Here is a 13117-nt window from a genome sequence, read left to right on the forward strand (position 1 = left end):
GTTTGAATCACCCGGGTGTAGAACAGGGGCGTAGTCATTGCGCGTCACTGCTACCAACGAAGAATGCGTGCCACTCGTAATTACTCTGCACCAGTGTTTGTTTTTTGCTATCTGGGCGTGAATGGTGAATCAGCAAACGATTTTCAATCATCAGGTTCACACTCTGACAGTAATAATCCCAGAAATCGGCTGAAAATGTTAAGCAGTCCCTGGTTGCAAAGCTACTTTTTGATTTTAGGCAGTTTTATTGCCTTTGCGCACATTGGTCTTAGTGGTGTGGTAGTTCTATTTACCCCAGGACCATTCGCAAACGGTTTACAACAGTTTCGGTTTCGTTTTTGCATCACGAAATTGATATTTAGTGCTACTACGCAGTTACCCAACTTCAAGGCTACCTCCGGGTGTCTAGTGTTGCTGCTTAGTTGAACTGTTTATTCGGATGGAGTCTCCCATAAGTTTTTGTACTGTTTCATTTGAAAAATGTTAGGCGGCGCTGCAATGGAGGAGGCTCATTGTGCTGATCTTTTTTATCACGCAACTGCTACTCGGCCAAAGTTCGCAGGGCACGATTCTAGTGCATCGTACGTCATTTTTGCAAGCAAGGCTACAATTGCGTGTAAGAAGATGACAATAAAGCACAGTTTTATGTTTTGAGAGATAAGTGACCGTGAACGTCAACAAGCATCGACCACGGTGTTCCGTTTTCAACTTCATGCATGTTTTTTTCCACATCACGTGCTTGTCCCAGATATTGTGCTCATTGTAAATGCAAAGTCAGTCATTGAAAAGATGTTTTTACGTTATGTGGGGGCAAATTGGTGCCTCTGATAATGTCAAACCTCCAATTTATTCCAGGGAACCACCCGAAATTGCACATTTTGAATTAGAAGTTGGGCTTCACTGTGTGACACGAGCACCGTGCACGCTAACATTGTTTTTATATCTGAAAACTGTTCCACGCAAGTCGACATTTTCTCTAGGGCATGTTTTTGAAATTTTTCCCTGCAAAATGTATATTCTAATTTTTTTCTACCACCGGTGGTTTAATATACAAAACTCCTTTTTTATCATTTTTTTTTTTCGGCAACTTGACAGTAATTTTGATTTTGATATTTTTTACGCAACTATGATATATAAAAACATTTAAAAGACGTGTTTTTGGAAAGGCAGTTAAATAATCTGCATTTTGTGTCCCTGTAATTATTGCTTAAACAATTTTTTTAGCAGGAAAAAAAATGTTTTCTTGGACCCATAAAAATCGGTTAATTTTTTGGCGGTAGCGAAAGAGTTAAAGCTTAATGAGCTGTAAAACTAGTTCCAAGCGATGCATCAAAAAACAGCTTAGATTATTGCATTCACCAAGAGTCATGGTATTGGAAAATATAGAGATTACAGTTCTATGACCAACATTGTTTTGTCTATTGTTTGACCGAAAATGGCTAAATATCTCTAATTATCTTGGTAGCTAATTGACTGACTCAAGAAAGAATGCCACATTTGAAATCAGTGGGAAAAAGCAACAACACTGACAAGTTTCACAAAGTTTACTTGAAAATTAAGAGAATTTGTTTTAAGACCTTAAGTCTTGCAGAACATACATGTAAATTGCTACAAAAAACAGACTTTCGGAAGCAAGGTTCTTTTTTTTTTTTTTTTTTTTAAAGCTAAAAATGAGCATGTCTTTTTTTCTCCTTTCCAGCACATAAGTTCTGAACATAAGCTGGCCTTTGTCAGGAGACTGAAATGAGGACAACACAGATGTGCCGCTCAATTTTTAAATGCAGAGCACTTTAGGCGCTCGCCTTGTCGTCCTAGCTGGCTCGCTCGACCCAAGTACATAGAGCACCAAGGCGGCGTTCGGGGTAACGCTGTTGTTCGCGGCGTACCCCAGAGGCTTCGAAAGCCAAGCGGTTTATATAGTCATAAGTGTTCGACACTCGTGAACCGCTGGCGCTTCTCGTACATCTTCCTGTTGTTTAGCGCAAAGAAAACTGTAGGTACATTTGAGGAAAATATACATAATTAACCGGCCGCGCACGCGTTCGTTTAGTTAAGGATGCCTGTTGGGTTGGTTTTTACTAAACGCAAAATGTGGCACTGCAACACCAGCACGTGCAGGGAGAAAAGCACAAAGAGAACAGAACTCCTGCTGGCACAGTTTCAGGCAGGGGGCGCGCGAGCACTGCAAAGGCGGGAAATTTGAATTGCATGGAGTGGTAGCAGTAAGCGTATAACGGCGGTACAGCCCATTATGGCGAATCACTGCTCTGCACTTCCGACAGCTTTCACATTGAGTGGAACGGCTTTAATTTTTTTTCTTGTTGCTATGGTTAGAGATTCCCAACAGAGTGCAAAAACTGGCATTGCCATCCAATGTTCTTTTGCAATCGTGATCTTTTACAAATCATGAAAACTTGCTGGTTATTGACTGAGCTTTTTTGGGTGCTTCTTTTAGAAGTGTAAGATGCGCACTTGTGAATGTCAAGATAAGTGTACCACAATCTTTGTTAAACATCGATTGTAGTTTTGTGACCGTTGTTCCAAACAAACTGTTTAATTAACATCACAACAGGTCACTGCTGCTTCAGGTGGTTTTGGTGATACATTTTGCCTGTACAAAGTCGCAAGGTTTGTGAGGCTGAACATGTGAGCATCTGTCGCTTCTTACTGCCATACTATAAGTTTACTGTGCCAGAGAGTAATATGGATAGTTGTTGCACGACTTGTTATACGTTCACTGTGCTAATCAGTTTTGTGGATAGTTTTTACGTCTCTTGTTAGCCACTCCATGCAGTGTTTGCTAGCAGAGATATTTTTTCTTCACACATTGCAAGAGTAAGATACTTGACTGAAAACAGGAAAGGGAAACACCAGCTTTGAAGCCTCATTTGACCCTATAAACACAGTATCCTGTCACCAAACAAAAACCTGAAAAACTTTAAAGGGTATGATCTCTCAGTTAAATAAAAATACATTCAGCCTTTAGGATAGCTTAGTGTTACCAGGCTATACAAAGCTTGTTTGAACTTCGGTAGCTTTTTTAGATGCGTGCATGTATGTGTGGATGCAAGCATGCGTGCGTGCGTGATCTTTCCCTTGATCAATGGTGTCAAATTTCTGGTTAGAAAGATCTGGTTAAAAACTAGCTTCGTGAGAGTATTTGGCCTTTTTTCGTTTTAGTGTTTCTCATTCACTTCTGTTCCTTCCTTTTTATGTTTGGTAGATATTAATAGAATGGTAAGAAGCAAATACAAGCTACCAACTAGCCTTCATCATTCTTGCTCGCAGGATTTTGGCTTGTTTGGTCTTGGGCCTGTGTGTTTGAGCTCCCGTTTCACTGTCATCCCCGTTGCAGGGCCCATTTATTTGACGAGGCATGCTCTTTATATTTCAGTCTATAGACGTGCTCAAAGTGACGTGCAACGAGCTTGACAAGCAGGCAACCGACTTTGAAGTACAGCTGAATTCAGCTGAGAAGAAGAACGAGGAGCTTGAAAGCGAGCGGTGAGTGTTAATCTTTTCTTGTAGTTTGTTTGAACACGGGTAGCATGTTCTGCTCCAGGGGGACAGATTTGTGCCAACGCTGTTTCTTCAGCTGCAAGATTTCTCTGGACTAGGGAGCCTCGATAGAAATTTGTCAATTGGAGGGACTTTTGTCTGTGTGTTTGAGATCGTTCGGCCCTCCTTGCATCGCACATTCCTTTGCTGCAAGCACTGTTAAGTTTGACACCTGTGTCTTCTGTGAAAATCTGTGGCTGATGGTAGAGGCCTCCTTGCCCCTGTGACGTTCCTCTTGACTTCACGTGTACACGGTGGAAGAAATGTTCATAGTATTTTTCACAGGCTGGGAGGCTTTGAAAGCCTATTGCATAAATTAATTTGTTCAGTTCCTTTTTTGTAGCAGAACAGTGAGGACAGCTTCTCTAAATAGGCTTTTCAAAATTACTTAAGGTAATTTAAGTAGTAACTGGTAAACACATTTTGGGGTGAAAAGTTCTTTGTGCTCTTCAAATATAACGAAAGTCTACTACATTAAAGTGAGTTTAATTGTTCATGCATTTTGGACGAATCATAGTGATTCTTGTAGTTCCTGTCAGTCCCAATTCTTATGATAAAAAAAAAAAGAAAAAGAGCATGTTCATTGGAACGGTTATAATATGGGACAGATGGGAGTGTGACTTTTGTAAAAAAGACAAAGCCAGGAAAGCAAAGCCTAATGCTTTTGTGGTCATTGCCATTTCTGCATATATTTGAAATTTAGGGAAAATATTACTTTAGTAAAAATTACGTGATAAAGAAGGGTTCAGACCAGTGGTGCACGTTAGGTCTAGGTCTAGTTTGGGTGTGATGGCCCTGGTCATTTGTAGGCCCATTGAAACCAGTGGGCCTTGTTTTTTAGTGTGGCACGAGAGTTTTCCAACATGTTTTTTTTAGGGGTGTGCGAATAGTGAAATTTGATCTCGAATCGAATTCGAATCGAATAGTGTCGAATAGTGGACAAAAATATCGAATATCGAATACTAAAGCTTTTATTTGGTAGAACAAGTAGGTTGGACACTAACAAACACATGTCCTTGAGCTCTTAATAGTAAATACTAGGGGTGTGCGAATATTCGAAACTTCGAATATTCGATTCGAATTTTTTGGTATTCGATTCGATTCGAACGACACTTTTATTGTTCGAAATATTCGAACCACCCAAAACTAAAAAAAAAAAAAAAAAAAATTCAGAGCGTGTCTGTATCGGTGTTATTTACAGTGGACTCTCGTTGATACGATTCTGGGGGTGCGAATTTCGGGATGATACGAATTTCCGAAAAGTCCCGGCGAAATTGCATCGTTTGCAATGGGAAAAATTTCGGCTGTTACAAACGGACCTGCGCGGCCCGGCGGAAGGTACGAACGAGCCGGCGAGGCACCCGACTGCTGAACGAGCAAGTGACGGCTCTCGCTCCCCTGTTTGTCACTCTTTCTCCAGAAACGGCCGGGCTGTTGTTTTCTGCTCGCGAAAACGCTCTGTGCACGCCCAACGCGCTGACACCGCCGCGAAACTACCCCCACGCTGCGCGCGGCGCAGCCGGCGACGTCAACATGGCGTCGGCTCCAGCCGCGATTTGGCGCGGGCGCTCGAGCGACCGCTTCTAACCGCTCTTTAAAATGCGGCTCAAGGGAGACACGAAGTTGCTTGTGCGGTAAAGGAGCTGATAATTCATGCGATAACGGTACTATAAAACATCATCCGCGCCGCTAGTGAAAGCGCCCATAAAATATTTGCCGGGGTGCTAAGCCTAACCGTCTCTGGCGGAGCCAAGCCGGCTGTCTCGATCTCATCGCAAGTAGTCAGGCTCCTCCATTCTGCCGCGCGCGTACTGCGTCATTTTCTGACCGAGGTAGGCGCTACAGCGGGCGCGAAATCGTCGATGTGGGCGTGAAAATACAGCGCTCGCAGAGCCGAGGCGAGCGAATCGCGTGCAAAACCGCACCATGCGGTTCACGCTTGGCTGTTGCGGCGTGTAGCGAGCTTGGGCACACCGAGTGAGGAGACAAACGCGAAGCTTTACGTGCTCCAGAAAGGACTGCTTTGCGACACGGGGGCTAAAAAAAGCAGAAAAATCACGAATTTCTTCACGCAAAAGTAGGAAAAGAAATAAACGAAAACTTTTTTCAGCACTAAATTTTTTGGTCTGTGTTGGTTCACACGAATTTCGGATGATACGAATATTTTTCGCAGTCCCGCGAGATTAGTATAATCAAGATTTTACTGTATCAGCGCGCGGCAATGTGCACGGGCTCGGGCATGCCAGCTACTAGTGTCTCAAGTGAGCGGCTGTTTTCGATATCTGGTAAAGTGGTGACGAGCAGGAGGTTGTCACTGCTCCCCGAACATGTCGAGCAGTTAACCTTTCTCCAGTTTAACATTTAAGTGAGTGCAGACCTTAATCTGTTGAGTGCAATGGTATTGTGTAATTCCTAATTTTACTTTGTACGATTTGCTGGTAAAGTGGTGACGAGCAGGAGGTTGTCACTGCTCCCCGAACATGTCGAGCAGTTAACCTTTCTCCAGTTTAACATTTAAGTGAGTGCAGACCTTAGTTGAGTGCAATGGTATTGTGTAATTCCTAATTTTACTTTGTGCGATTTGTTGTGCAATAAAGTTGCAGTTTTTGTGTCTCTAGATGGTGAAAACATTAATTTTACAAAAAACCATAAGTATTCGTATTCGAAAAATATTCGAAAAATATTCGATTCGATTCGAACTTTGTTTTTATTATTCGAATTCGCTTCGAAATTAAAAAATTGATATTCGCACACCCCTACTAAATACACTAAACAGAATTAAAGAAATTACAAACTGTCTTGTTGAAGGTATTACAAATTGTCATGGAGAAACACAATCTGCTCCACATGAGCTGGCTTCAGGCTCTCTCGCCGCGATGTCACTGTGTTCCCCGCAGTAGAAAACATGCGTTCACTAGGCACCTCTGTAGCAGGGATAGGAAGGTACCGCAAGGCAATTTTGGCAATACCAGGGTAGAGTGCAGCGCCGTGGTCTCTCCAGTATAGCAAAGGGTCGTTCTTCCTGGGGATCAGGGGCTCATTCAGGTACTTCTGGACCTCCTGACTGTGGGGTCTCGGGTTATTTCTCGGGCTTTTTTGCGACGCCAGCCGCTCGACAGTTTCCCAGACTGTTTGCAGGCTTTTCTTAGGACTGGTTGGTGCGTTGGACAGTTCCTGCCTTTCAAACTGCTCTGAAGGAGAGTCCACCCGAGCACATCGGACACCAACTTCTGCTGCAAGCAGCTCGACAGCCTGTGTCTGGTCAAAAGACTTGGTGCAGAAAATAGACTTAAACCTTGGGTCACACAGCGTTGCGAGCTTCAGTTCCTTTTGCTCCATAAAAAGGGGGAACCGGGACTTCAGGCTCTTTAGTAAGTTTCTGCTAAACAGACCTGCTTCGTTTTCAATGTCACAGTGCCCCTTTAGAATTTGCTCTGTTCCATAGAGAAAAGGAACAACAGTTGAAATGGTACCATACTTCTGGCCACTCAAATCTGCAGTCGCGTCTACAATGGGCTGCAGGACCTGCACCAGGCTTGCTGCAACATTCCATTCACTTGGTGAGAGGCAGCTCACACTCGTTTCAGATGTTGCCATTTCCAGGGACACGGCATCTTTCAAATCTACCAAACGGCTCAACATGGCATGTTCACTGTTCCAGCGTGTTTCCACATCTTGAATGAGACTTACATCTGGCAGCTCCATGCGCTTCTGGCAATCTTTCAGCCTCCGAGTTGCCTGAGCACTATGCTTGTAGTGCCCCACTATGGCTCGTGCCTTCTTGCACAGCAGAGACACGGCAGGCGTCTCTTCTTTGGCGTCCCTCACTGCCAGCTGAAAAGTGTGTCCCAAGCACTGCAGAGGGGTCCAATCCATTTGGCGTACGGCTGCGCGAATATTGCGGCCATTGTCTGTGACCACGTACACAGGCACGTTGGTCAAGTCGAGAGACCAGTTCTCGATGATTTTGGTCAAGCAGGTATTTATGTTCGCTGCAGTGTGGCTTTCTGGCAAGTGAGCGCACGCGAGAGTGAATGCCTTGATGGTGAAATCCGGCGTCATGTAGTGGCATGTCAAAGCGATGTAACTTTGATTGGCCCTGGAGGTCCACATGTCAGTGGTGAACGTGATCGACTCCACCGACTTCGCCATGTCCGAAGCGATCTCAACCTTGAGTGAGTCGACTGTGCTTTGGTACAGCTCTGGGATTACAGTTCTTGAAAACGTAGTCCTGTGCGGGACCTTGTACTGGGGCTGCAGGTGATTCATCAAGTCTTGAAATCCTTTGTTCTCGACGAACTCGTACGGCTGCAGGTCCTTCGCGATCATGCGCGCGATGAACATGGTGGTCTGTTTTTTAGCACTCTCTGACAAGAGGCCTTTTCCCTTGGTCATGCCTAGCAAGGTTTGTTGGTCTGCGCCTTTAGGTCGCTGGTTTGCCTTGGCTGAATCTTGAATCTCCAAATAGTGAACGTGGTGTTTGCTCTTCAAGTGATTCAAGAGCGGGCTTGTCGTGCTTGCCGGCGTCTTGAGCGTGGAGCCGCATTTCTTGCAGATGGCAGAGGACGGACTTGCCTTCTCGAAAAACTTCCAAATTGCGCTTCTTTTTTCACTGTGGCTATTCATGCTGAATAGCACGGCACCGTCGGCATGCGGACGTAACACAGAAGAAGAATCACGGGCGTGCGACGACCATGGCGACGACCGTCAGCTTGGCTACGGATAGGCGGCGGGAAAGGGTCTAGGACGGGTGATGATAGTGTGTTACAGCAAGGCCAGAATCACAGAACTTTAACAAGACCATAATTATACGCTATTTTGCGGCTGCACAGTCGTGTGATAACATTCATAAACTATAGAAAAACGATATTTTACAGCCGACTAACAAGGGGGAAGAGTCAGTGTCATCGCCATCACAAAATGGCATCGTCGTAGTAATTTGTTCGCTTTGTCCCGAGTGGGACGCATCATATTTGCTTCCAATGACGTGAAAACGGCAACGCACCTAATTACAAAAACCCGTATGTGAGGAACGTTTTCTGCACGCTGAAGACTGCTGTGTCGCTCCTTTCCGTGTATGCCAGTGACGCAAAAAAATCGAGGAACTATGCAATTACATGTCGGCAATGAAGTCTCTGCGGGCGAAAAGGATTGATATTTTCAAACCTCAAAGACAACTTTCCTGGCCGAAAACGGGTCGCTGGTAATTGTTTGACCAAAAAATTTCGACTTTAGGGTCAGTAAGGGCCACACTAATCTAGCCGCAACTTTGGCAGCGTTCGGAATATTCGTCACGTCGAATTATTCGAAAGTCCGAATGCTGGGTATTCGAAAATCGAATCGAATTATTCGGGCAATAAATATTCGATTCGAATTCGAAAATCGAATATTCGCACACCCCTAGTTTTTGTGTGTGTGTTGCACCCTGCAACAATAACCAATGCACAATGGGTCTTTTCCTATTATATAGCTAGCTTTTGTGATAATCCTAGGAGTCTTATTATATTGCAGCCAAATCGGCTGACTGCTGTTTTACATTTAGTCACATAGATTTCTGTACCTTCGTAAGCATTTTTAGCTGTACTAGCAGCAGTGTTCTTAGTCCTGAACTGCTTTATTTGATTAGAGCAGGCAGCCTTTAAAATGTTTGTCCTTAGCAGGCGATCTTATTCTATTTCCAACCCTTAGTTCTATTGCATGCACTACCGCACGTTCTTTCTGGCATGTGCAACATTGCTGTTTGTGGCCTTTTGGAACAGGGCGACACACAAGGAGGCTGTGGAGAAGCTCAACAAGAAGATCTTTGAGCTCAAGGAGTCTCTCTTGCTGGAGAAAACTGCCAGGTGAGAGTTGACACTTCTTGGAATGTGTCAGCGTGCTTTGGTAACTTTGAGTGAGCTGGACCAGCTGTGCTAATGCTTGGCTGGCACACAACTTTGTGTACCCTGTCTCTTCTACCAAACCCCACTTGTTGTGATTCAGCTGTTCAGTCAGCTGCCTTTGTTTACACCTTTGTGCCTAGAAATTTATTGTGAGGTGTAGTTATAATGAACAGGGAAACTAAGCAGCAAGTAATCAACAGGTAGTAATAAGCAAAAAAAAGGTCGTGGAAGTTAATTTCCACGGCAGATTTGTAGGGGTGTGCAAATAGTAGTGATTTGTGCTTTCGAAGTGAATGTGAAGTGAATATTGATTTTGTTTGAATATTTTTCAATTGAAGCACATATTACTTGAATTTCACCTTCAAAACACATTTGCACAGCACACACGAGAATCTCAAATATGGGCTTTTGGGAAGGGAATCTCGTGCCTGATATAAATGTATAAATAAAGTTAGCACACCTTTTGCTGTTGGAGCGAACGAGTGAGGGTGGCCCCCTCCTCCCCCTCTCTCGCAGGAAGCGGCTGGAGGAGGAGGTCGGGGAGCGCGCCCAGGGGGAGCGGGAGGCGGACGCGGCCCTGGACTCCCTGCAGAGCCACCTGCGGGAGCGGGAGTCCCTGGTGCGGGAGCTCGGGGACCAGGTGGCCGAGCTGAGGCGCCAGCTGGGCTCCCACGAGGCGGCCGCCAAGGCCTGGCAGCGCAGGGAGGCCACCTACCAGCAGGAGGTGGTCGCCATCAAGGAGGAGGTGGGTGGGCAACCACGCTCGGAGGGCGCTTTGCCCGTGCAACCCGGGAGGAGTGGGACGAGAGTAGAGCATGCTCTTGACCTGGCTACCTGGAATCGCTGGTGGTCGACGCACCACCACATGTCACCGCCCTGGTCAGATGACTCAGCGGTAGCTCGTTGTTGTTGTCTCTGGTGGCGTATTTCGGACACGTCCACAACATACATGTTGGAACTCATTTAAGTGGCCATCACCTACAGCTGCATTTGCAGTGGCTGGTTCATTTTCTGACGGAGCGTGCGTGGATTTCTGGCGCTATATTTTTGCAACACTAACATATTCTTGCAACAGTAACACAAAAAGAGCTGGAAAGCTATAAAAGCTGGTTCTAAAGCCTTCAAGTTCTTATTCCACACACTGCCCAGCAGAAGTAGGGGAGTAGGTGTTGCGGAAAACAAAGCACAGTGTGTAGTCCTGTGGATATTGGAAGGTGCTGGAGGGGGAGACTCGTCCTTGACTCCTCCCCCTCTGCTTCAGCTCTCTGGGGCATGGCGTGCAGTCTTCATTGCTGCAGTGAAAGGTTTAGCAGAGTAGGAATGGCATATAATCAATCGAACATGATTATTCACATCTTGCACTCCGCTGATACCAAAGGGGTTTACAAAATCCTTGTTGGGTGAGCTCTAGCCAGCTTGTGTTGTGTACAATCATTGTCCGTGTAAAGACAATATACAGTGTAGACCATTTATAACGTAACCGCTTATAGTGCGGGATCGGATATAACGCGGGTTTTTTTGACCACCGGTCTGCCTCCCATAAAACTCAATGCATAAGCATACCGCTTAAGATGCGGTTGGCCGAAGCACAATACCGTTTATAGTGCGGTTTTTGGAAGGTCTGCTGATCGACCGGCGCAGCTGGGGCATCATTTTAAGGTAGCAAAAGAAAAAAGAAATGATGAAATCGGCCATCCGACGCAGCGCGCACCCCTTGCTCTCCTCTAACTTCGACACAGAAAAAAAAAAAGGCACCCTTTAGTTCGCGCGTACGCGATAACCACAACTGTCCTTGCTTGATGCAACTTGGAAGATATATCGACTGACTCCCCGTCCGCGCGCGGCAAGTTGTTTCTATTAATCATGAACCGCCTGGCCCGTTTTCGCACACGAATCATGCACATCGGCGTTGCGCGCGCGTTTTTTCATGCTCGTGTCAGTGGGAGGAGCCTGACGACTTGCACCAATGGAAAGTCACGCACCTAATGGCGGGAGATTCGAAGCACTCCGAGCCGGCTAGCCGCGCCAGAGATGTTTAGGCTTATCACTGCGGTATTTTTTGATGGACGCTTTTACAAGCAGCGTGACTTTGCGCCCACATTATCAGCTCTTTTTTTGCGTGAGCATCTTCGCTTGCGCCTCGTGCGGCATTTCAGCGAGCGGTTGGAAGTCGTCGCTGGAGCTGCCTGCACCGCTTCGTGGCCAGAGCCGCCGCATGTTGCCGCCTCTTACCGCGCCGCACATACTGAAAAAAAAAAAAAAAAAAAAAGCTAGTTGTATCTGCGCCGGCGTCGCCGCGGCGTGCACTGCACGTTATCGCGAGAAATCGCTCCACGCGGTTCACGCTTTAGAACGTTGTGCAGATAAGCCGCCGCTCTTTCCCGTTCCGAGCAAGCGAGCCGCGCGAAGCCCAAGATTTCCATCACCAGTACGTTGCGCTGCCAACCAGCCGCCTTCGGCATCGTGCACACAAGGTGAGGTAAAAAAAAGAAATCCCGCTGGTGTTCTTATCATTTCCTGCGGCATCTTCATAGACGCTAAAAACGGAGCCGTGGTCTTTCAAAACACAAGCACAACGGAAGTTAGAGCCGCGCTCGCCGTTTGTAAGACCGCGGTTTTGCAATGTGTAAGACCCTGCAGCAGCGGCTGATGTTAAAAATATAAAGACCGTGCCTTCGTTTTTAGGTGCTGTGTGTTTGGGTGATAAAAAATTTAGGATGACTTCAGAAGTAGGTGTCGATGTGGTTGAATTCCCGCATGTTTTGGCTATAGTGCGGTACCGCTTATAGTGCGGATTTTTGCGGCCCCCGCGACATACGTTATAAGCGGTCTACACTGTAATTGTGTGCAGTACTCGCTTTATGTGAAGATGGAAAAGAGGCAGTACACAAGCTTTGTGCAGGTCACGCAGGACAATATTCTTTTCTTCTTTTCTGAGGGTACGCTTCGGCGATGCGGGTCATATGCACGAAGATATGGAAAATGTGTGCGAAGTGCGGATGGCCACATGTCTTTTGAAATTGGGCATCATTCGCGTTCCACGATCGCTCATTCTGGTGAGAGCTCAATGGAAGCGTATGGGGACCACATGCAGCCACCTGTGTTCTTCCCCCGTGCAGGCGTCTGAGCACATCACGACGATCGCCTCCCTGCGGGCGACCAACCAGAAGCTGAGCCGGGACCTGGAGGACTCCCAGGCCACCCACCGCGAGACCCTGCAGTACGTCGAGCAGATGGAGAGCGACATGGAGGGACAGAAGGTCAGGGGGGGTGCAGATATGGGCTTCCAGCAGTGGGGGAGGCTATACTCAGGATTCAATTTTAGACTTAATTTCTGCACTTATGTTTTTCCCTTCATTCTGCCTGGGCAGAGTAGCGAAATATCAAGGGAGCCAATTTAGCTTCCTCTTTGGTGTTTGTTTTAACCAAAGCTTAGGTAGTTGCAAAGCTCGTACAGGTGCACCCTCTGCTCAGTTCTGTCGTGATAAATTGAAGCACGGTAATCATCCTGTGAGTGTGTTGCGCCTGTGTGTCCTTGCTGTGTGTACGGCTTAACAAGTTAATAATGCAAGCTAAGCATTCTGCTGCATTGCTGTGCATTCTCAGCAGCACTTGGCACACACAAAGGTGACAGTAGTTTGTTGCTTGCAGCAAGTGCTAGCGTAGAAGTTTCCCGC

At 46.2% G+C, this 13117-nt stretch overlaps 1 protein-coding gene across 6 annotated transcripts in view; it reads left to right on the top strand.

The window, feature by feature from the left end:
• LOC144146145 (citron Rho-interacting kinase-like) overlaps positions 1 to 13117 on the top strand; it is an 81632-nt gene that overhangs the window by 38431 nt on the left and 30084 nt on the right. For all 6 annotated transcript variants that reach the window (XM_077678106.1, XM_077678103.1, XM_077678108.1 and 3 more), the window contains 4 exons: positions 3395 to 3504; positions 9318 to 9401; positions 9957 to 10185; positions 12560 to 12700. In XM_077678106.1, the coding sequence (XP_077534232.1) occupies positions 3395 to 3504; positions 9318 to 9401; positions 9957 to 10185; positions 12560 to 12700 (564 nt within the window). The remainder of the gene's footprint in view (positions 1 to 3394; positions 3505 to 9317; positions 9402 to 9956; positions 10186 to 12559; positions 12701 to 13117) is intronic.

This window comes from Haemaphysalis longicornis, unplaced genomic scaffold (assembly GCF_048455015.1).
Source record: "Haemaphysalis longicornis isolate Haplotype H1 unplaced genomic scaffold, Haemaphysalis longicornis Haplotype H1 scaffold_7, whole genome shotgun sequence".
Lineage (NCBI taxonomy): Eukaryota > Metazoa > Arthropoda > Arachnida > Ixodida > Ixodidae > Haemaphysalis > Haemaphysalis longicornis.